Consider the following 24812-nt stretch of genomic DNA (forward strand, 5'->3'; position numbering starts at 1 on the left):
GTCCGCTGCAGTGGCCGGTATATTGGGTCCAGGTTGATGTGCTTATTGGTAGAATCTGTGGATGAGTGCCATGCCTCTAGGAATTCCCTGGCTGTTCTCTGTTTGGCTTGTCCTATAATAGTAGTGTTGTCCCAGTCGAATTCATGTTGCTTGTCATCTGCATGTGTGGCTACTAAGGATAGCTGGTCGTGTCGTTTCATGGCTAGTTGGTGTTCGTGGATGCGGATCGTTAGCTGTCTTCCTGTTTGTCCTATGTAGTGTTTTGTACAGACCTTGCATGGGATTTTGTACACTACATTGGTTTTGCTCATGCTGGCTATCAGATCGTTCATCCTGGTGAGTTGTTGTCCGAGAGTGGCTGTTGGTTTGTGTGCTGTTATGAGTGCTAGTGGTCGCAGTAGTCTGGCTGTCAGTTCGGAAATGCTCCTGATGTATGGTAGTGTGGCTAGTCCTTTGGGTTGTGGCATGTCCTCGTTCCGTTGTCTTTCCCTTAGGCATCTGTTGATGAAATTGCTGGGGTTTCCGTTTTTGGTGAATACATTTACAGGAAAGGTACACAGGAAAGCCACACACACAGACCAAGTCCTGAACTACTAAAGCAACCACCCCAACACACACAAAAGAAGTTGCATCAAGACACTGTTCAAAAGGGCCACAACACACTGCAGTACACCAGAACTGCAAAAAGAGGAAGAAGAACACCTCTACAAGGTATTCGCCAAAAACGGATACCCACGCAATTTCATCAACAGATGCCTAAGGGAAAGACAATGGAACGAGGACATGCCACAACCCAAAGGACTAGCCTCGCTACCATACATCAGGAGCATTTCCGAACTGACAGCCAGACTACTGCGACCACTTGGACTCATAACAGCACACAAACCAACAGCCACTCTCAGACAACAACTCACCAGGACGAAGGATCCAATAGCCAGCATGAGCAAAACCAATGTAGCGTACAAAATCCCATGCAAGGACTGCACAAAACACTACATAGGACAAACAGGAAGACAGCTAATGATCTGCATCCATGAACACCAACTAGCCACGAAACGACACGACCAGCTATCCCTAGTAGCCACACACTCAGATGACAAGCAACATGAGTTCGACTGGGACAACACTACTACTATAGTGCAAGCCAAACAGAGAACAGCCAGGGAATTCCTAGAGGCATGGCACTCATCCACAGATTCAATCAACAAACACATCGACCTGGACCCAATATACCGACCAGTGCAGCGGACAGCTGGAACTGACAACCGGAAGTGGCAGAGACAAACCACTACAAATGCCGGAGGAAACATCACAGAAGTGCTTCACAGGAGGCTCCCAAGCTCTGAGGATGTCACCTAGACAGGGGACGAAACGTCTGCAACACAAATTCCCAGCTCGGCGAACAGAACCACAACAACGAGCACCCGAGCTACAAATCTTCTCCCAAACTTTGGGATTAGAATAATTGGGTGGTTGTATTTGACCCACAGAAACCCAATGGACAGAACGGCATAAAAACTATGCTGTCCATCGCTGTGACTCTGCCTGTTTCACATAAATAATAATAAATAACTAGTGTGTTGTGCCAAGCTGTGGCCCTAGAGACAGGTTTTGTCACAAGCCTGAGGGTGAGATGTTGAATAACTCGCATGTTGTACTTTTACAGTTTGTTGATATCTATGCTGTATCTCATTTTATTTCAATCCTGTCATGTTCACTCGACCTTTCACCTGCAGATAAAGAAATTACATTAAACAGATGCAGCGATACTTTTGCTGCGAACCCCATAATCTTACTGTTCACTCTGATAGCACAGCGAGCTGCTTCTGCATTCAACTGATAACCTTTCAATTCTAAAGCCTGACCAATCACAAAGAAACTGAAACGAAGTTAGATCATTTCGGGAAAGCGAAACTTAGACGGACCGAAATGAAATTGCCTGACACTCCCTTCAGGTTACAACAGGAACATGATTTAGTTTCAGTCTGGTCGCCGCTCTCATCATGGGTTTGCTGTCCGGCTCCAAGCTGAAGCGACTCCTGCTTCTGATATTGCAGCAAGGTACATCTCAAATTCACCGCTGGAAGTCTGAGTTGGATTTATTTACTCTGTTTCTTGATGTATCTTGCATCTTTCACCAAGTGTGTGACTCGCTGCTTTTACTCGACTAACAGCTGCTATGCAATATATTTGATGTTCTAGCCTGTGATGTTTCTTGTTTTAGCAGTGCCGTTCTATCTGGGTGCAGAAGCTGTAACAGAAGTATTTGTCAGGTTGGGTGACATGGCAAAGCTGCCCTGTGATGCTCCAGGTGAATCTCAAGTCCAGTACAGAGCTCTCAGCTGGTACAAGGTAAAGAAGCTTTCCTGTTACATTGTAGACTAAGCTTATAGCACGTAAAACAATCGGACTTTGGGCAGATGATGCCGTTGTGGGGAGATGTTTCTTGTGTATTTGTACACCGACACATCAAGTTAAAAGAAAAGGCAAATTGAGAACAAATGATTTACCCATTTAATTACACCACACCTGAATTTCCTCCCACTTTTGACCCTTATGCCTAGAGGGACAAAGGATATTTTCCTGCCCATCTACACAGAGAAAGCTCAACACTTCTGTCAGGAACAGTTGTCGAGATGTCCCACAATTACTACCATACCACCATTAGACAGGTGATTGTATAGTTTCTGTAGTCTATATTGCCTGGAACAGCTTTGCAATGTACCCCGGTAATTTGTCACCTTCATTGCTTGCTCCACTATGTCACCACCACTGGGCAGCAGGCCATGCAGCAGTTGGTTTTAACAACTCCCCGTGTCTGCGTGGGTTTCCTCCGGGTGCTCCGGTTTCCTCCCACAGTCCAAAGATGTGCGGGTCAGGTGAATTGGCCATGCTAAATTGCCCGTAGTGTTAGGTGAAGGGGTAAGTGTAGGGGTATGGGTGGGTTGCACTTCGGCGGGTCGGTGTGGACTTGTTGGGCCGAAGGGCCTGTTTCCACACTGTAAGTAATCTAATCTAATCTAAAATAATTCATGGTCTTCAAGCCATTTCTAATTATGCATTTAACATTGGACTGGGGACAGTTCACTGGCATACACTAATCACACAGAATTGTTTAAGAAAGATTAACAATTTTAGAATATTGTTATTGTCTTTCTAAACAGCCAGTGAGTTACTTTTAGGATGCAGTGACCGCTGTGATCAGGAGGAATATGGGTCCAGTTGTAAACAACAGATCTCATAGTGAAAAATTTGTCAATATATTTTTTGGTAATGTCAACAGGGGGAATTTTAATCCAGACAGTTAGAAAAGAATCCCTACAGTGTGGAAACAGGCCACCCAGACCCATTCCCCCATGCTATTGCTCTACATTTTCCCCTGACTCATGCACCTAACCTACACATCCCTGAACACTATGGCCAATTCTCCTAGCCGGCGAATTTTTGTGACTGTGGGAGGAAACTGGAGTACCGGAGGAAACAATACAGACACGGGGAGAATGTGCAAACTCCACACAGACAGTTGCCTGAAGCTGGAATCAAACTCAGGTGCTGTGAGGTAGCAGTGCTCACCATGCCACCCAGTTGAGCCAAGTAATGATAAAGGATCTTTTATTTCCATCTAGCTAGATGGAGCTTTTGATTAACATGCAAATCTCTGAACCTTGAAAGGGAGAAATGTACCATCATGAAGTGAGCTGGGAAGAGATCAGCGATAAACCAGGGATGTGGTAAATAAAAAATATTTTAATCAGGTGATTTTAGCTTGGAAACCCAGAAAATAAATATTCTTCCACTCTACTCAGCTTTGTCTACTTTTAAACTCAAGGAGTAAATGGAAATATATGAACAAGATTTTTAATATATATTCCTAAACTAACAAAAATACTTTTATATTTTAGACTGAAACCAAAATGAAATGCATCATGCAATTTAGTCGTGTCATGATGAGTCAAAGGGAGCATTATTTAAATTATTTGCCTTTTGGGAATGGAAGGAAATTTTGCTGTAAATTTTAGCTTTACTTTGGGTTTTTCCCCTATTACCCCTCTCTGCTTCGTTTCCATGTGTCATCACCAACATGAGACCAATCTTTTCAAAAAAGTAGCAATATTTGTCTCAAACAAAATAACCCAAAACGTACGATTCATTTATCTAGTGTTGGGTTTAGGCAAAACAACAGCAATTAAGAAATCTAGATTACTAAACTGTAAGTTCAATTCTAGCGGAGTCCTGACAAGTTTTATCTCTTTAATTCAACTTCAAGTGTCTGTTACTTCATTACACTGACAACCGTTTTAATATATCTCTCCAAATCTTGAATACATTCCACAAGGTATGTAAAACTGATAAACAACTTAAAAGTACCGTGTGTATCAATGTTGCGTTTTGACATTGTTTGTTGTTGTTACTCGCACTGTCACATGTCCATCTTAAGAATTGAGTGGCATGGTGGCTCAGTGATTAGCACTGTCGCCTAACTGCACCAGCTGTTTTGATTCCAGCACTGGGTCTGTGGGGAGTTTGCACATTCTCCCCGTGTCTGCATGGGTTTCCGGGTGCTCCAGTTTCCTCCCACAGTCCAAAGATGTGCAGGTCAGGTGAATTGCTCATGGGAAATGCAGCTTTGCAGGGATAGGGTGAGGGGGTGAGTCTGGGTGGGATACTCTTCAGAGGGTTAGTGTGGACTCAATGGGTTAATTGGCCTGTTTTCATTCTGTGGGGATTCCATAATTCTATGAATTAGATACTTAACAATCCTGACTGCGTCTTGATTGGAACTTCCTGAGTCTCACAGACTAGAAGGATCAAGAAGCTTGATATGCAGTGAGCAGGTGGTTTGGCAAGCGCGATTGGGAGTGACTAGGAGTGGGAAGGGAGGCATGCGGAAGGAGTGAGAGGAGGTGACCAGGTAGCGTGGGAGAGGTGGTGAATGTAAGGATTAAAGCATGGGAAAGGAGGTAAGTGGGAGGCTTGAGGGGTGGGAGAGGATTTGAGGAGAATTAAGTGGAAAGAGTTAGCATATTTCTTTTGTGCTTGTTCATTTATTTTTAAAACTAATTCATTTACAAATATGATGAGTGAGCAATTAGCATTCTTCAATTTACAAGTTAATGATTTTTTAAATATTAATGATAGACCTAATTACAATTGTTACATTAGTTGTAATGGAAAATTATATTCACTTAACATTGCTTGCATAAAGTCGAATTTTGTGTTAAGCGAGGAAATTTTGTGTAATTCCAATCATAAATAGTTTCCATGAAAAGATATAGCACTGTTTGATACTCTGTGATTTATATACATTTTAATATTTTCCAAGGTAGGTGCTGATGGGTTCAGTTTATCAGGAATTATACGAATGGATTTCAAACAGAACATTGTCTGGAGGTATTTGGGTTTCAATGGATCCGTCGCGGTTAATTCTACCAGTCCGTACTTCTTGACAATTTACAATGTCTCCGATGAAGATTTGGGAACATACCAATGTATCATCTGGGCACCACTTGGAGAGCAAAACAAAGACGGAAATGTGAAACTTCAAAAAATAAGTTAGTATCTTATCAAAAGTTAAAGTTGGCATGTTGTTAGAAAAACAGTACTGAATATTATTTTTCCATTCTTCTTTTATAACATCTATATCATAGATGAGGGTTTATGAACTAATACTCCTGAAGCAGAGCTTTGTTTGATAGAAATACCAATCAGGTATTGGTGAGAAATTCTATCCATGGATAGAGACTTCAATGGGAGATATTGACTTTCATACTCAAAATGTTTTATGCCTTCCCACAACTTAAAACCCTTTTCAATGGGTGCTAATTCAGCCATCATATCTTCATTTGCACTTTATTAACTGGCTAGCAGCTTACAGACAGGGTCTAAAATTTGTTTCTGGTTCTATTTCTTTCTCCAGATGTTTCCTGACCTGTTGTGTATTGACAGTATTTTTGTTTTGATTTTGTACTAAGCAATTCACCTCGAAATGCTTCAAAGTGGTGCTGGATACTTCCCACATTAATTCCTTTGATGTCAGTTAGTAAACGTATGCTGATCACCTTAAAAGTAAAGTATATTGGATGCTAGGCATCTGAAATAAAAACAGTAAGTGTTGGATGAACTCAAAGCGTCTGGCAGCATCTGTGAAATGAGAAACAGAAATAATTGTTTCTTGCCTTTTACATAGAGTAGCTACAAGAACAGGTCAAAGGCTAGGAATCCTACAGTGAACAACTTACCTCATCACCCCTCAAATCCTGCCTACCATTTGCACAAGTCAGGAGTGTGATGGAATACTCCCCACTTGCCTGGGTGAGTGCAGCTCCAACAACACTCAAGAAGCTTGACACCATCCAGGACAAAGCAGCTTCCTTGATTGGCCCCACATCCACAAATATTCAGTCACTCCAACATTAACGCTCATTAGCAGCAGTGTGTGCTGTCCATGAGGTATACCAGAAATTCACCAAAGATACCTAGATAGCATGACCACTTCTATCTAGAAGGAAAAGAGCAGCAGATACTTGGGAACAACTTGCAAATTCCCCTCCAAACCACTCACAATCCAGACTTGGAAATATATGGCCACCATTCTCTCACTGTCACTGGGTCAAAATTCTGAAATTAACTCCTAAAGGGCATGTGATCTACGCTGGTTCAAGAAGGCAGCTCAACACCACCTTCTTGAGGACAACTAGTGATGGGTAGTGAAGGCTGGCTCAATCCACGTCCACCGAATAAAAATCTAATATGACTTCTCAGGAATTGAAAGGGGTTTGCACTATAAAGAGAGGGGAGGAGGTAATCAAAATAGAGGACAGAGTTCATGATTTTTGAGCTCAATGTTGAGTCCAGATGGATGTAAAGTGGAAAATGAGGTGCTGTTCTCCAACTTAAGTGAAGTCAATGGATTCAAGCAGTGTTTTGAACTTTTAGCTCAGGTGTTTTCTTGTAATTTGCCCCACCAGAAGTTTTGATGAAACCATAAGTGGGCAGTGATACCCAAGAATAACTTATTCTCTTTCATCACATCAATGGAATGTCATAATGTTGCAACATAGAAATCCTCCCCAAAAGATTTCTTGTAACAACCAAGTGAGAAGGGATAAATTAGCTTTCTCTTTTCAACCTTCTCTGTTAATCACAGTTAAGTTTTAAATTCCTTTTCACCTGAGATTGTATATTTCTCCTGTTAAAATGCAGTTAATTATTTTTTATTATAAGCAATAAGGGATTAATCAAAAGGCTTTCTCGAATGATGGAAATCAATGATATTACCTGCTAACCCTGTGAAAAACAATAAAAATGCAACATCAATTTCATTCAGTCACTTGTTTTCTCTCACATACCGGCATAGGGGTAAAATCCAATATGAAAGAAGATAAAAGAAAATAAATTTTAAGAGTCCTTTAATTGTTTTTGAGATACAAGGTTTAAACCTGAGGTCAAGGTGGATTCACTGGTTTCTTGAGTGTAGTCATCAGCAGCGAATGCTGCAATTTTTAAGTATTCTCAGCTCCCTAATGTTCCTTATCTGTGGTTATTTCCACAGGAAGCAGGCCATTTCTAAGAGAGAGAAATAAGTATAGCAGCTTCCCTCTCACATACCCCCAGAATGTCCCTTGGAACACAGGCTCTACTGTGTACTTCTAAGGGGTTTTTTTGGTGTGTCTGCCTATGATAGCCATGGTATCACTGCCTGTACTTTGCATTTGGTAATGTCTTCCTGAGAAGATTTTCTGGATTGTAGAGAGTCTCTCTTTTTAAATGCCCCCTTCCCTCCTCCAATGTCAATTCTTTTGTTATTTTAACTACATCTTGAAGTGGTTTTGCGTTTCAAAGTATTTTACCTTGTCTCAATTTAACTTGTAACAGCTCCAATCAGTTGGAAATTTTAAAATATTCTATCTTCAAACGTACAGATGTGTCACTCTACCCCAAAAACAATAGATACCTCAAACTTGACTGATAAGAGATCAAAGAGTTTGAGACAATTCATGTCAAGTCTGGTGACTTCCAGGGACTGGGTGGGGAGATAAAAGCAAAACTTCTAAAGGTACTCAGGTAGTATCTGTCCAGAACATGCATTGTTTGACATTTCAGCTATCAACCACTCTTTGGAACTGAGCAATAATACAAACAACACTGACGCAGAAAGAAGAATAAGGGGATGGGGACAACAGTCATAGCATGACTGCCAAAACCGGTGTGTATAAAAGAAGGCTTTTGCAGTAAATGAGTGAAATAAAATATGTATCGTAAATGAGACATTATTTTGGTGAATGCAGGAAGAAACATTTGGGGACAGACTGCTTGGTGCAATTAAATAATATCACATTGTGATCTAGGTCTTTATTGCAACCAAACATTGAAACTCTCTCAACCTCAGTACTCCATTAGTAACAACCAGATTAAATTGATGTTATGAATTCCTTCTGACCTTGGGCAGTCAATAATACTTAAGAAAATTTGTTCTCCCTCTCCTTTTTATGGGGCAATCGTGTCAACCTCTATACGGTCCCATTGATATGTGCAGAGAAAAACAATCTTCAATTGTTGTTCAATAACAATTTATCACAAGCAATAAGAGGAGCTCAATTTATATCCTCAATCTGTTGACTGGTCGTATCTGTGAACACTTTCACTGTTCTGTCCCTTCCTCTTTTGTTGATAAAGAGATTTTTTAAAAAAATCTCATTTTGTTTTTGAAGTAAGTGTACAATGCTGGTAAAGCAGTCTTTTACATATTTAGCGTTTGCAAATAACTTTCCTTGACTCAAAATCTCTTCACCTGGCACAAAATCAGAACCAGTTGATAATTACACCACTTACTGACAGTTCTAGAATTTTTTGTTTTGTTCTTCAACTGCTGCATTGCTTGTTATTTCAGGCTTGTCAAATTTGTATATGCTATTTTTATTCACCGTTTTGTGCAAAACATTTTGTGTCTCAACATTACATCTGTTTCAATGAGGAAACGTCTATGGAGACATCCATCCTTCCTGCAACTTGAAGGCAATGTACGTGACCACATAGTTGATTTCCCTGGTTTGAATTTAATCAGTTATCTTTGAGTTTCTGCTGCATCTCATGCCAACGATAGTCTAACCAATCAGACCCTCTTCTCATACTATATAGATTGTTCTTTCCTTTTGATTTGTTTTCCTCATTTCGTTCCAGATGAATAAGGGCCAAAAAGCATCAACTCCACATCTCCGTGTAGCCGTGTTTTAGTTTGGTTACCAAGCCAATGATTTGAACTTAGTGATGAAGAAGCAGTGTCAGAAGAAGTTGATATATTGCAGAGGGCAAATATTGACTTTGTTATGTTCTGAGGACTTTGAACTTATACCATGAAGACCGCAGCTATGTTCAGCACTTAATTCAGAGGATCACTTCAGTCACCTGGAAGGGCTGTCTCTGGTGCTAGCCAAAGACAGTTCATGCTGTGTTCAAGATGCTATTACAGATGTACTACTACAGATGGGAACAGACTCGTCCATGTCTACTGCGAAGGCAAATCAACAGTTTCAGAGATAGAAACAATTTTGTTTCATTAGTAAATGTAGAAAATGTTGGAAATACCATGGAGAGAGAATCAAAGTTAAGGGGCTGGATTTGACCAGCCCTTTGGAGATGGGTGAGGAGGTGGAGAGCTGGTAAAATGATGTTGGAGAGTGTACAGAGTTAATGCCAATATCTAGTACCTGGAAGATCAATTTAACATTTGATGATTTGTGGCAATTAAAACAATTAATTCCCAGCCCTGTTGTCACTTTACTGGCAAGGGAAGAATTACTGCATCTTAGAGAAGTGATCAGTGTAAGGTCAGTTGTGCAAACAGCTGGTAAATTAGGCAGTAGCCTCCATTCTGAACGGTATAAACACACTCACACTCTCTCACACAATTACTCACACACACTCACACTCACACACATATTCACACACTCAGACACTTACACACACACTCTCACTCTCTCTCACACATGCCCACATACACATGCTCAGACACACTCACATGCACATGCTCATACACACACATTAACACAGACACACACACATTCACACACACACTAACACACACACTCACGCACACACACAAACACACAGACTCACACACACATTCACCCACACACTAACACACACACACTAACACACAGACTCGCACACACATTCACACACACACTAACACACACTCTCACATTCACACACACGCACTCACACAATGTATCCTTTTCTTTAATGTTCACTCTCAGCAATGGTCACCACAAATGGCCTGGCAGCTGTGAGGTAGGTCACCCACCTCCCTGGGGCAGCAGGCACCCACTGGTAAGTTACTGACTCAGGATCCCCCTTTTTTGGTCCTGGCTGTGATTTTTTTTTACCTGCAGGAACAACTCAACCCAAGGTTTTAGTTTGATGATCTTTTATCAAAATTGGAAGAGATTAGCAATGTAGTAGTTCTTAAAAAATGTACTGGAGCAACAAATGGTTTGGCTGCAGGGTGGCAGTAGGAAGCAGGGCACAATACAATTAAAGGGAAAGTCTATGCTCAGTGGAGTTATTAAATCATGAGACATAGTTGTGCAAGGCAGAGGGGGCTGGCAATGTTGTGGCATAATGATAGCAGCCTTGTCTCTGAGCCAGAAAGCCTGGTTTCAAGTCTCACCTGTTCCAGAGGTGTGTAATACCATCTCTGAACAGGTTGATTAGAAATTACTAAAAGTTGAGCACAACAATTCTGTAAGTAGCAACATTAGAACTATTATCTGTACCTGTTGTCATATATATTTGGAGTAGTGGATAAGATCTGAGACTACTGAAGTCATGGAGTTCAGGAGGTAGTCATCTGTTGAGTTCTAAACCCTGTTATCCAGTGCTCCTGTGGATTTTCTCACTGTAGAAAATATAATTGGAGAGTTCAAGGCTGAACGTGGTTGTTTTAAATAATTTCCTGCGATGTTGTTTATGTATATGGTGTACACAGTCTTCTCCTATCCCATTCCTAAATGAAAGTCATATTGAATGATGGTTTGCTCAACTAGGAACCTCTGAGGAAGTGATGGGTGGATAGTCACACCACCATACGATGGTTTGATTTGATTTATTATTGTCACTTGACTGTGAAACAGCGAACAGTATTGTTTTACGTGCTATGCAGGCAAATCATATTTTATATAAATATATCAAGATAATAGAACCAAATGTAGAATATAGCATTACAGCCTAGAGAGGTCTCATCAAAAGTCTGGTGACAGCAGGGAAGAAGCTGTTCTTGAATCTGTGTAACTGGGCAGAACAGTTCACGTAGCAAACTGTGATCCATTGGATACGATGCTCTCCGTGGTGCATCGATAAAAATTGGTAACAGTCATTGTGGACATGCTGAAATTCCTTAGCCTTCTGAGGAAGTAGAAACTTTTGTGTGCTTCCTTGACTGGAGCATCAACATGGATAGACCAGGACAGATTGTTGGTGATAGGGACTTGAAACTCACCACCATCTCCGCCATAACACCATCGATACAGGTCGGGGCATGTCCTCCACTCTGCTTCCTGAAGTCAATTACCTGCTCCTTTCTTCTGTTGACATTGACGGAGAGATTGTTGTCTTTACACTATACCAGGAAGCTCTCTATCTCTTTCCTGCACTCTGTCTCGTCATTGTTTAAGATCTGAGCCACTCTGGTGGTGTCATCACCAAAACTGTAAATGGAGTTAGAGTTGAATTTGGCCAGACAGTCATGAGTGTATAAGGAGTTTAATAAGGGGCTGTGTACATAGCCCTGTGCTGCACCGGTATTGAGGATTATCTTGGAGGAGGTGCTGTCACCCGTCCTTACTGATTGCCATCCATGTGTCAAGATCTTAAGTTGCAGAGAGGGGAGCAGAGTCCTAGGACTCAGAGACTGGAGATGGGTTTGCTTGGAATTAAGGTGTTGAAGGTGGAGATAAAGTCAATAACCAGGAGTCTGTCCTTGTTATCCAGATGTTCTAGGGATGAGTGTAGGAACAGGGAGATGGTGTCTGCTGTGGACCTGTTGTGATGGTGGACAAATTGTAGTGGATCAAGGCCACCTGGGAGGCTGGAATTGATGTGTGCTCTTACTAATCTCTTGAAGTACTTTATAATCTTGGATATCAGAGCCACTGGGCAGTAATCATTAAAGCACGCTGCTTCTTGAAACAGGTGGGAACCTATGATTGGAGTAAGGAAAGGTGTAGTCATCTAAAAAAAATGTGGAATGCTGTTTACCTGCAAGCAATGGACAATTACATCCAGGTCTTTGCCATCAACAGCTGGCTTCTAGGCTCACTTACTTATTCCGTTTTTGAGATAATCTGTGATGGTCAGGGTTTGAAGCCTTTACACAGTATCTTCACAAGAAATTTTTGCTTATATTGGACCATGTAAAATCACCTCTGAGTGAATAATGACTGAGATTAATTATTGGTGGAAATCAATTTCAGCACATGATGGGTTAGAGAGATAGAGGTGTTTATCTTTTAGATAAATGACTCATAGAACATAGAAGATTACAGCACAGCCCTTCCATCCTTAATGTTGCTCTGACCTGTGAGACCAATCTGAAGCCCATCTAACCTACATTATTCCATTCTCATCCATATACCTATGCAATGACCATTTAAATGCACATAAAGTTGACGAGTCTACTACTGTTGCAGGCAGTGCATTCCACGCCCCACTACTTTCTGAGTAAAGCAATTACCTCTGACATCTGTCCTATATCTATCACCGTTCTATTCGAAGCTATGTCCCCCTGTGCTAGCCAACACCATCCGAGGAAAAAAGCTCTCCCTGTCCACCCTATCGAACCCTCTGATTATCATATATGACTCAATTAAGTCACATCTCAACCTTCTTCTCTCTAACAAAAACAGCCTCAAGTCTCGCAACCTTTCCTCATCAGACTTTCCATCCATACCAGGCAACATCCTAGTAAATCTCCTCTGAGTCCTTTCCAAAGCTTCCAAATCCTTCCTATAATATGGTGACCAGAACTGTACACAAAACTCCAAGTGCGGCCATACCAGAGTTTTGTACAGCTGCAGCATGACCTCATGGCTCCAAAACGTGATCCCTCTACTAATAAAAACTAACACATTATATGCCTTCTTAACAACCCTATCAATCTTGGAAGCAACTTTCAGGGATAAATGTACATGGACACAGAGACCTCTCTGCTCATCTACACTACTCTGGTGTACACCTATCCCTTTCCATCGCTAAAGTAAACATAACTGAATTGTGGTGACTATCACCAAAGTGTTCACCTACTTCCAAATCTAACACCTGCCTGGTTCATTACCCAGTACCAAATCTAATGTGGCCTCGCCCCTTGTTGGCCTGTCTACATACTGTGTCAGGAAACCATCCTGCACACATTGGACAAAAACTGACCCATCTAAAGTACTTGAACTATCATATTTCCAGTCAATATTTGGGAAGTTGAAGTCCCCCATGTCAACTACCCTGTCACTCTCGCTCCTATCGAGAATCATCTTTGCTATCCTTTAAATCCAGTCACTCAACAAGTATAGCATGAAAGTGCGATGACAGTCACTCCAGGGTACCATATGAGAAAATCAGTGAAAGGCCCATGGATTCTGCAAGATTTTCTTTTCATCTCTCTGGCTTTACATTTCGGCAACTTCACTTCAAGATTTGATTCAGTCAGTTTTCATCTCTGCCTGACCCTGCCATGAACCACAGCAAGTTCTTAGTGATAGACCCAATCTGGATCGATCTAGTAATTAGGGCTGACCTTGGAAAAGTAATTTCTGGTTATTGCAGTGTGATTTTTGGCAAGTGTTAGATTTAATTAGTTCGTGCCCTCTCCTGAATGCTCTTATTGCAAAATCGCTGTCATTTTTTACTTTATTTCTTTTGAGATCAACAGGATTAATATATACACAGTATGTTCCACAAATATATAGAAACAGCGAATACAGCCAATGCGATTCACCATAAGAAGCCCAACACAACAGAAAGATTCAGAAAAATGTCATAGCAACAAGAAAGAACCATAGCAACATGGAGACCCAAAGTACAACAGTTCACTGTTATTTGTCACTTTGCACTGATTCAATTTGGAAATCTTTTATGACTCACATACTGGATATTTATGAGCTTGTGTGGAACCAGGGCAAACTTCCACTAAATTTGATTTGTAATCTGCTTAGAATTTTGTGACACAAATATGTTCTGCTGCAAATACAAATCCAATTTGATAACCTATTCCTTATTTTCAGTAGTACAGCTCATTCTCTCATACTCTGCTGAAGATTAGGTGGAAGTTGTCAAATGAATGAGTTCCAGAATTTTTTTCAGATGATCTTATTAAATGGCTGAAAAGGGCCAATTAGCCTACTTTTATAGCAACATATGAGTCTCTATTTGTACAATATACTGAGAAGAAGTGAATTAATCATAGTATTTTTTTCATTCAACTGAAGCAAAAGTGCAATTTCCCTTGAGGGCAAGCTGGCTTATGTTGCTTCCACCACCGAAACAATTCACCAGACCATTCACTCAACAATTTATTAAGAGCTGACAGCCAATAAATGTTGAGGATCTTGCCCTATCAAAGGCCTCATCAGTGGCTAAATGGGTTAGCAAAAGCTGCCAGCCAACCAAATACCAATCGCTTTGGATTTCTAAAACCCATCAGTCAAGGCCATCCCCTCAGTTTTGTTCTCCCTACGGGATGGAGCCAGCAGAGAGAAAGGGTTTGGAGACAAGGTAGGCCCAGGGATTTTAGGTCACAACCTCACCTGCCTCTGTGTCTCTGATGGCCTCCAGGTTGTGCCAGTTGGTTCCCTCCCACAATTCAACAGGTTCCCATGGTTTTCCAATCAGGGAACTATCTATTGTTTTAATCTGCCAGAGAGGTAGGTGGTCAAGGAGGTGCTCATTTGACGCCCTGATGTGATCATTAATTGACTAATTACAGGTTTAGTTGCTGCTGAGCTGAGAAAGTCACTCATGCCCTGTATGTAATTGCAGAGTGAGAACAGCAGCCGAGTTTCTCTCCAGGATAAACCTTCCAATTACTTCCCTTTCTCGCCAACTCCAGGAAGTGGAAAATTTCACTCAAGGTTTCATTAGAAACCTCCATGCTTTCTATTGATTACTCACTATAAAGAAGACTGGAGAATCAGTTTTCACACATGAAAGGAGGCATTTCAGAGTTATAGATGCAAAAGATAAGAAACAGAAATGGACCCTTTGGTCCAACTCATCCATGCCAACCAAATATCCTAAATAAGTCCAGTCCCATTTTCAGCACTTGGCCCATATCCCTCAAAACCCTTCCTATTCATATACCCATCCAAATGCCTTTTAAATGTTGTAATTGTAACAGCCTCCACCACACGTTCTGGCAGCTCATTCAATACACATGAAAAAGTTGTCCCTTAGGTCCCTCTCACCTTAAAACTATGCCCTCTTGTTTTGGACTCTCCTACCCTGGGGAAAAGACCTTGTCTATTCATCCTATCCATGCCTGTCATGACCTTATAAACCAGTATAAGGTCACCCCTCAGCTGATGACGCTCCAGGTAAAATAGCCCCAGTCTGTCAGTCACTTCCTATGGCTCAAGCCTCCCAACCCTGACAACATCCTAATTAAACATATTAACAAGAACAGGTTGTTAAAGCAGAAACTATTCACGCCTGCTTCACCACTCAATCAAATCAGTTCTATTTTCCCAGTTTTGTTTCTTGTCCGTTGTTATCTTTACCTTAAAAAACTCTATTGGGTCTTGACAGCTCCAGTTGTCACAGCAATTAGACCTTTTAGGGGAGCAGTTTACAGATCTTCTGTCCTTAGTGTGCAAAAGTCTCTCTGAATCACATTACAAATAACCTTCTGTGTTTAGAACAGGACTCAAGGCTTCCCAAAGTTGGGGTTGAGGCCCCATGTGTGGTTGTGAGCTGAAATGTTGGGATTGTGTGTTCTGAAGCAGCAGTGCGCCCCATGGAGCTCGGACTGAGTTACAACAGTGGACTCCCACTAACAGGCATGCTCCTTGTGCTCTCAATTCTCATGTGGGGTCTAAAACCCAAAATGGAGTCACAGTGGAAAAGGTGAGGGAAGCACTGAGAAAGAGTAGCAAAAACAGAAATTGCTGGAAAAGCTCAGCAGGTCTGGCAGCATCTGTAAAGAGAAATTAGAGTTAACGTTTCAGGAGCTCAAGTTCTGAGGAAGGGTCATTGGATCCGAAACGCTAACCCTGATTTCTCTCCACAGATGCTGCCAGACCTGCTGAGCTTTTCCAACAGTTTCTGTCTTTGTTTCTGATATACTGCATTTGCAATTCTTTCATTTTTCTTTATTTTTTGAGGAAAAGTAGACTATTTTCCCCCTCGAGATTTGTCCACAATTCAACATAATCATGGATGATCCTTTTACCTCAATTCCACTTTGCTGCCCACCTCCTTATTTTTAAAAATTATTTGTGGGACATGGGAGTTGCTGGCTGTCCCTGGATGCCCTTGCGAAGGTGATGGTGATCTGACGTTTTGAATTTCTGCAATCCATGTGTTGCAGATAGACCCACAGTGCCGTTAGGAATTTCCAGATTTTGACCTAGTGACAGAGAAAAAATGACGATATATTTCCAAGTCAGGATGGTGAGTGACTTGGAGGGAAACTTGCAGGTGGTGGTGTTCTTATGTATCTGCTGCCCTTGTCTTTCTAGATGTAAGTGATTGTGGGTTTGATAGGTGTTGTCTAAGGATCTTTGGTGAATTCTGCAGTGCATCTTGTAGTTAGCACACACAGCTGCTACTGAGTGTCAGTAGTGAAGGGAAAGGATACTTGGGAATGTGATGCCAATCAAGTGGGCTGTTTGTTCCTGGATGGTGTCAAGCTTCTTGAATGTTGTTGGAGCTGCACCCATCCAGGCAAGTGGGGAGCATTCCAACATATTCCTTTCTTATGTCTTGTAGATATTGGACAGGCTTCGGGGAGTCAGGAGGTGAGTTATTTGCCATAGTATCCTAGCCTCTGACCTGCTTTTGTAGCCACTGTGTTTAAATGATGAGTGCAGTTGATTTTCTAAGTAATAGTTACCCCAGGATGGTAATAGTGTGTATTCAGTGATGGTAACAGCATTCAATATCAAGGAGACTACCTGCAGTGGAATGGGGATGACTGACCTCTAACAACCACTGCCATTTTCCTACACGTCAGGTATGTCTCCAACCAATTTGTCCTTGATTCCCAGTGATTTCAGTTTTGTGAGGGCTCCTTGATGCCACAGTTGTTTGAATGTGGCCTTGATGTCAAGGGCTGTCACTCTCATTTCACCTTTGAATTCAGCTCTTTTGTCCAAGATTGAACAAAGGCTATAATGAGGTCAGGAGCTAGGTGACCCTGGAGGAACCTAAACTGGGCATCTGTTAATGACATCTTCCATCACTTTGCTGATGATCAAGAGTAGACCAATGAGGCAGAATTGGTTGGGTTGTATTTGTCCTGCTTTTCATGTGTAGGGAGAAAGATGCTGGAGACTAGAGTTGAAAAATGTGGTGCTGGAAAAACACAACAGGCCAGGCAGCATCCGAGGAGCAGGAGAATCGACGTTTCGGGCATAAGCCCTTCTTCATGTACAGGACCTACCTAGACAATTTTGCACATTGTTGGGTAGATGCCAGTGTTGTAGCTATACTGGAAGAGCCTGGCTAGGGGAGCAGCAAGTTCTGGAGCATAAGTCTTCAGTACTATTTCTGGAATGTTGTCAGGGCCCATAGCCTTTGCAGTGTCCAGTGCCTCCAACTATTTCTTGATATCACATGGAGTGAATCGGATGGGCTGAAGACTGGTATCTGTAATGTTGGGGACCACTGGAGGAGGCCAGTGAGACCATATCCTCTGATTTCCTGAAAAATTTAAATATATCTATCCATCTCCATCTTAAATGTACTTTCGGGTGTCCACAATTCTCTTGGTGTAAACAGATCCAAAGATTCACAACTCTGAGTTAAAAACATTTTCATCATCTTATTCCTAAATGATTGGCCACTAACCTGACCTGTAGCCCTATGGTCTAGGTTCCCCAGTCAGTGGAAACAACTTTCTAGTGTTTACCTGGTCAAGCCCCTTCTGAATCGTGTATGCTTCAATGAGATTGCTTCTCATTCTTCTAAGCTTTAAAGAGTATAGAGCTAATTTACTCAGCCTTTCATCAAAGGGCAACTCTCTCATCCAGAAATAAACTAATCCGGTGAACTTTTCCTTTACTGCCTCCAAGGCAAGTATATCCTTCCTTAGATATGGTGACCAAAACTGCTCACAATATTCCAGGTGTTGTTGCACCAAACTGCTGTAATACAATTGTAACAAGATTTACTTGTTCTTCTATTCCAATCTCCCTGCAGTGGAAGAACAACTTGCCATTTGCCTTCCTAATTGCCTACTGTACCTGGATGCAGACTTTGTGTTCCTTGTTCTAAACAACAGTTAAAAGTTTTGAGAGATTTCTCTCCCTGCAGGCCGTCATTCGAATATTTGCTTCGAGAACTTTCCTAAAAGTACTTTAAAAATGCAAGTTGTTGTGTCTTTCTACAAGTCATGATCACTGTGGTCATGGCAACATCAGTTGGCGAAGGCTGCAGTGTGTGAGACAATTGGGATGTGGCCTTGGTAGGAACTTTGTTGTATGCTGTTTTATGTAAGTGGTGTTTTCTATGGGCTCTGTCAGGGTATTTATAGGTTAGCTGAATTTCCAGTGAGATTTCCTTTCTGTTTTTGAACTACTTGCGATTAGTTATGGTGAGGGAGTTGCCATGGTTACAATTGGCATTCAACTGTGAGCATGAACACACTGCTGTTTGATTTAGTTTCAGCTAAATAATTCTGTATTCTATGTTTTTGATGTGGATCTTCCATGATCTTTTTTTCCCTTGCTAACTTTGCTCGGATTTTATCTTCTGAAAGCCCTCACCACACACCTTTCATAATCCTCATTCTCGCAATGAAAAGCACTGATAATATTATTATAGACAATAGATTCATGAGTAGGCCATTTAGCCCTTCGAGCCAGCACCACCGTTCATTATGATCATGGCTGATCATCCACAAGCAGTATCCTGTTCCTGCCTTATCCCCATAACTCTTGGTTCCACTATCTTTAAGAGTTCTATCCATCTCTTTCATGAAAGTATCCAGAGACTTGACCTCCACTACCTTCTGGGGCAGAGTGTTCCATATACCCACCACTCTCTGGATGAAGAGATTTCTCCTCAACTCTGTTCTAAATGGCTACTCCTTATTTTTAAACTGTGTCCTCTGGTTCTGGACTCACACATCAGCAGAAACATGCTTCTTGCCTCCAGAGTGTCCACTCCTTTAATCATCTTATATGTATCAATTAGAACTACTCTCATCCTTCTAAATGTAGACAAATGTAGACAAGCCCAGTTTTCCAATCTTCCAACACATGATAGTCCTACCATTCCGGGAATTGACCTCGCGAACCTACGCTGCACTCCCTCAATAGCCAGGATGTCCTTCCTCAAACTTGGAGACCAAAACTGCACACAATACTCCAGGTGTGGTCTCACCAGGGCCCTGTACAGCTGCAGAAGGACCTCTTTGCTCCTATACTCAATTCCTCTTGTTATGAAGGCCAGCGTGCCATTAGCTTTCTTCACTGCCTGCTGTACCTGCATGCTTGCTTTCATTGACTGATGTACAAGAACACCTAGATCTCACTGTACTTCCCCTTTACCCAACTTGACTCAATTTAGACAGTAATCTGCCTTTCTGTTCTTGCCACCAAAGCGGAAAACCATACATTTATCCACATTAAACTGCATCTGCCATGCATCTGTCCACTCACCTAACCTGTCCAATTCACCCTGTGTTCTCATAACATCCTCCTCACATTTCACCCTGCCACCCAGCTTTGTGTCGTCAGCAACTTTGCTAATATTACTTTTAATGCCTTCATCTATATCATTAATGTATATTGTAAACAGCTGCGGTCCCAGCACTGAACCTTGTGGTACCCCACTGGTCATTCCGAAAGGGACCTGGTCATAATGGTTAGGTTAGCCACAAAATAGTACAAGGAGCAATCCAGAGTAAATGTACTCAATTAGAGGAGGGTCAATTTCATTGGAGTGAAAAGTTGAGATTGTGATATAGTAATAATGTCACTGGACCAGTAATCCAGAAACACTGGATAATGTTCTGAAGTTATGAATTTGAATCTCATATGATAGGTGGTGGAATCTGAATTGCATTGAAAAGAATTATGGAGTTAAAAGTTGGTCCAATAATAACCATGTAACCATTGTCAATTGTCATGAAAACCCATCTGGTTGGCTAATGTTCTTTAGTCTGCCATTCTTACTTGGTCTGTCTCACATGTGACTTCAGACCCACAGCAATGTGGTTGACGCTTAATCCCCTTCAGAAATGGCCGAAGGCCAACCAGTTATAGGAAAACTGGGATGGGCAACAAATTCCACCTTGCCAGGAAAAACCATGTCCCACACAAGAGGTTTAGAAAATGCAGTAAGAATGGATCTGGCTCAAGTCTGTTGAAATGGAAGATGGCAGACAAAACTGCAACTTTACGGATTAAATATTTGAGACAATTCCCAAAAATAGGAAAGGTAGAAACAACCAGAGCTCGTGCTCGTTGAATGATGAACCTAAGATGAAGAAAATGGGTGCTTATGACAGATGTCAGGTTAATAATTCAACAATTGAGAACCAGGCTGACTAGACTCAGTTCAGAGAGGTACAGAGAAAGGCAGAATTCTGAGGGGCAAAGATATTGTATGAGAAAATTCCAGCAGCTAACATGAAAGGGAATCAAAAACACATAAATGAATTAGTCAGGGGATTATTTAGGAATTAAAACAGTGCCTACAAATGATGCAGAGAGTATGGCTAACGATTTAAATGTACACTTTGCAACTTTCTTTAACAATGAAGATGCCAAATTCATGTTGAACGAGAAGGTAGTTGAAAGGTTTGATCTAGAGGAGATGTTAGAAAGGCTGTCTATATTTCAAATTGATTAGTCACCAGGACAGGAAATTTGCAAGTCAAAACAGGTGTAAGCATGGTACAACGTGCAGCTATTAAATTTAATTCTTGTCATGGAAAAGCTTTTGGAAATGAACAAGTTGGTGTTAATGGAATAAAATGGAGAGTGGCAACATAGTGATAAATTGGTTGAGTAGCAAGAAATTACTTGGGGGCGGCTCAGTGGTTAGCACGGCTGCCTCACAGTACCAGGGTCCCAAGTTCAATTCCAGCTTTGAGTGACTGTCTATGTGGAGTTTGTACATTCTCCCCGTGTCAGCGTGGGTTTCCTCCAGCATGCTCCAGTTTCCTCCCACAGTTCAAAGATGTGCAGGTCAGGGAGATTGGCCATGCTAAATTCCTGTAGTGTTAGGTGCATTAGTCAGAGGGATATGGGTCTTGGTGGGTTACTCTTCGGAGGGTCAGTGTGGACTTGTTGGGTCGAAGGGCCTGGTTCTACACTGTAAGGAATCTAATCTCAATCAGAAATTAGCAGCATGCTTTCAGGACTGTAGGAAAATATGCAGTGTTATTCTAGGGTTGCTGCTTTCATGATTGAGGTAATTTGTGGTAGCCAAGTTTACAGCTGACACAAAAAATAAGTAGAAAGGCAACTGGTGAGGATGACATTGTCTGCAGAGGGATATGGTCAGGTTAAGTGAGTGATCAAAAACTTGGCAGTTGGTATATAATGTGGGAAATTGTAAGATTATGTACTTTGGCAAGAAGAATAGAGGAGCCAAATGTTATTTAAATTGAGAAAAACTGCAGAAAGTTACAGAACAGGGGATTTAACATCTTTGTACATGAATCACAAACTACTGTGAATACTGTGCACAATTTGGATACTTATCTAAAGAAAGATGCAGTGACAGTGGAGGCAGTCCAGAGAAGGTTCATTAGGCTGATACCAGGTATGGAGGGTCTGTCTTATGAGGAGAGTTTAAGTAGGCTGGGTCTGTACTCATTGGAGTTTAGGAAAATGAGAGGAAATTTTATTGAAACCTTCAAGATTCTTAGGGAGCTTGACAGGGTAGGTGCAGGAAGCTTGTTTCCCCTTGGGGGACAGTCTAGGACCAAAGGGCACATTTAAGACAGAGATAAGGAGGAATTTCTTCTTTCAAAGGGTATTGAATCTGTGGAATTCTTTACTACAGAGTGCTGTCAAGGCTTGTCTGTTAAATATGTTCAATGCTGAGAAATACTTGAAATCAAGGCTTATGGGGAAAAGGCAGTTGAGAATTGTAAAATCAGCCATGATCTCATTGAATGTGGAGCAGATGTGATGGGCCGAATGTCATATTTCTTCTATGTCATATGCTGTGCCTGTAGAATTTGTTTTGAAGACCTCCGACTGATTTGAGGAAGCTGGGGTAGTTCTTCTTAGAAAAGGATCCTTGGAAGGGAATTAATCAGATGTGTTCAGAATCATGAAGGGTCTGGACAGAGTAGACAGGGAGAAACCTATTCTCTTATGTGGAATGACAAGAATCTGAAGATATCAGTTTATGGCGAATGGCAAAAGAAACAAGAGCAATGTGAGGAAGAACTTTAACCTCATGAGTGGTTAAAATTTGCAAGGGTTGCTGAGAGTGTGGCTTTGGATAATTATTCAAACTATGCTGCAATTGCAGAAAGCTCACAGGACTGGCTTTATCCATTCTATGGTACCTCACCCATTTGGCAATTAGTCATGTCACAGTAAATGGTGTCAAGTGTTTCAGCAATGGGTGGGGTGGTAACTGATCCCACCCTCACCTGATAGTTATTTGGTGGCTCAGTTAGTGGTGCTTTGAGTTAGAGCAATGTGGTTTCAAGGTTCATTCAAAAACATGAGATCAGTTTCTCAGTATAGATTGAGAATAAATCTGAGGGGCTATTTTCCTCTGGAGTATCAGAGGCTGAGGGGTGACCTTAAAGATGTTTATAAAATCACGAGGGGCATGGGTAGGGTGAATAGTCAAGGTCTTTTCCGCAGGATAGGGGAGTTCAAAACTAGAGGATATAGGTTTAAGGTGAAAGGGGAAAGATTTAAAAGGGACCTGAGGAGCAGCTTTTTCAAACAGAGGACGGTGCATGTATGGAATGAGCTGTCAGAGGGGATAGTGAGTTGAGTACATTTACAGAACTTTAAAGGCATCTGGATGGGTACATGAATAGAAAGGGTTGAGAGGGATAAGGGCCAAATGCTGGCAAATGGGGCGAGATCACTTTAGGATATCTGGTCAGTGCGGACAAGTTGGATGGAAGTATCTGTTTCTGTGCTGTATAATTCTATGACTTCATACAGCTCAATTACTCACTAACTCCTCATTTGTATGTATAAACATGTATTTACGACGTTAGATACTGAAATGACTGATTTTTATTTTAACACAGGTGAAGCTAACCAGTTTGAAAGAATAACCAGGAATATGCTGATATTCATTGTAATGGCAATGTGTCTGCCTCCCATTCTATGCATGTACCTTGTATACAAAGTAAGTTACATTTTATTTGTTTGAATGAAAGGTGTCACTCAGACTGTGGGTGGTAATAACAAGAGAGAGGTGGTTGATTATCTTGCTTGAGGGACACCACATGGCATCATCATCAGATAAGGCCAAGAGGGAGGTCTCTTTGAACAACTGCAGTTGGTTTCAGGATGAAACCCAGGCTGTTGGTGTCATTCTGCACTGGCCAGCTGCACTGCCCCATATCCCTCTAAACCCTTCCTATTCATGTACCCACAGAGACCATGAGACAGAACTGTTACTGAGAGCAGAAACATGCAGAACTGCTACCCTTCCATGGTGGCAAAGTACAACTGCTATAAATAAAATGAAACAAATATTCTCAAGATCATAACTTTGGAATGGAGTTGAGCTTTAAAATGAATTTGGTTAAAATATGTTTTTAAGTTTCTTATGTTGTGATTTTCTTTCCCCTTTCCAGAAGTATTCCGGAAGAATAGAAACCTGTGTAAAAGAAATGAGCAAGACAGGGAAGTGTTATTCATGGCCGTTTGGCAACAATGTGCTCTCTTATACTAATATTCAGTGTTAAAACTCTGGCAGACTGAAACCTAAACATGGGGGACCCACAGTCTCAACTCTGGATTGCACTGAGTAGTATAAGTCTATTGAAGGCCGCATACATTGATGGGATGAAAGGCTTTCTCTCTGAGACTGAAATAAGATTGAACATTTTCAATGCAGGTCACAAATTATGGCCTAGATTTTCTTCATCTGTAACACTTCAGGGATACGAATGGAAAAGCTCTGAACTACCAGACCATGAATTTCCAACAACCGAAAGGCAAACTGGATTTCCTGCTGCGTGCTGAGATGTGGAAAACCTAGACCAATGTTTCTCCCAATTAATAAAAAGTTGGCAATTTCAATACTACAGCCTAGTTCCTGCTGATTGGTTTTATCTCAATTCATTCCTGAACAATGTTCCCTCCAATTTTCTCACCAGCTGCCGGGGCCTCTGCGACCCTTGCGCAGCAGCTACTTCTGGAACCGGAAGTCAATGCCATGATAGGTGTATTGATGCTGATCACCACGTGTGGAACATTGATTGGCTGCATCTGCACAACTGTTGATCCTGAGGTCACTAGCTTCTTCCAAAACCTGGAGCTTGGACCGTACGCTCTCAGGCTCATGTGCATATACAGAGGAACTCGATTATCCAAAAGATACAGGCAGGGAGTATTTTGTTTGGTTAATTGAATTCCAGATAATCGAAATTCAAGATAATATTG

The 24812-nt window shown here is 41.5% G+C and overlaps 1 protein-coding gene across 3 annotated transcripts; it reads left to right on the plus strand.

Moving 5' to 3' along the window:
* Positions 1-1955: 1955 nt before the first annotated feature.
* Positions 1956-24454, plus strand: LOC132832289 (CD83 antigen-like). Of its 3 annotated transcripts, none has more exons than XM_060850165.1 (5): positions 1956-2061; positions 2225-2352; positions 5324-5552; positions 23447-23547; positions 24002-24454. In XM_060850165.1, exons 1-5 carry the CDS (start codon positions 2004-2006, stop codon positions 24110-24112), a joined length of 627 nt encoding a protein of 208 aa, XP_060706148.1. In that variant the 5' UTR covers positions 1956-2003; the 3' UTR covers positions 24113-24454. The 3 variants fall into 3 exon arrangements, with proteins under 3 accessions (XP_060706148.1, XP_060706149.1, XP_060706150.1); XM_060850166.1 differs by having other exon boundaries at positions 2228-2352; XM_060850167.1 differs by lacking the exons at positions 23447-23547; positions 24002-24454 and adding an exon at positions 9181-9734.
* Positions 24455-24812: the final 358 nt, after the last annotated feature.

Source organism: Hemiscyllium ocellatum, chromosome 34 (assembly GCF_020745735.1).
Source record: "Hemiscyllium ocellatum isolate sHemOce1 chromosome 34, sHemOce1.pat.X.cur, whole genome shotgun sequence".
NCBI classification, from domain to species: Eukaryota; Metazoa; Chordata; class Chondrichthyes; order Orectolobiformes; family Hemiscylliidae; genus Hemiscyllium; species Hemiscyllium ocellatum.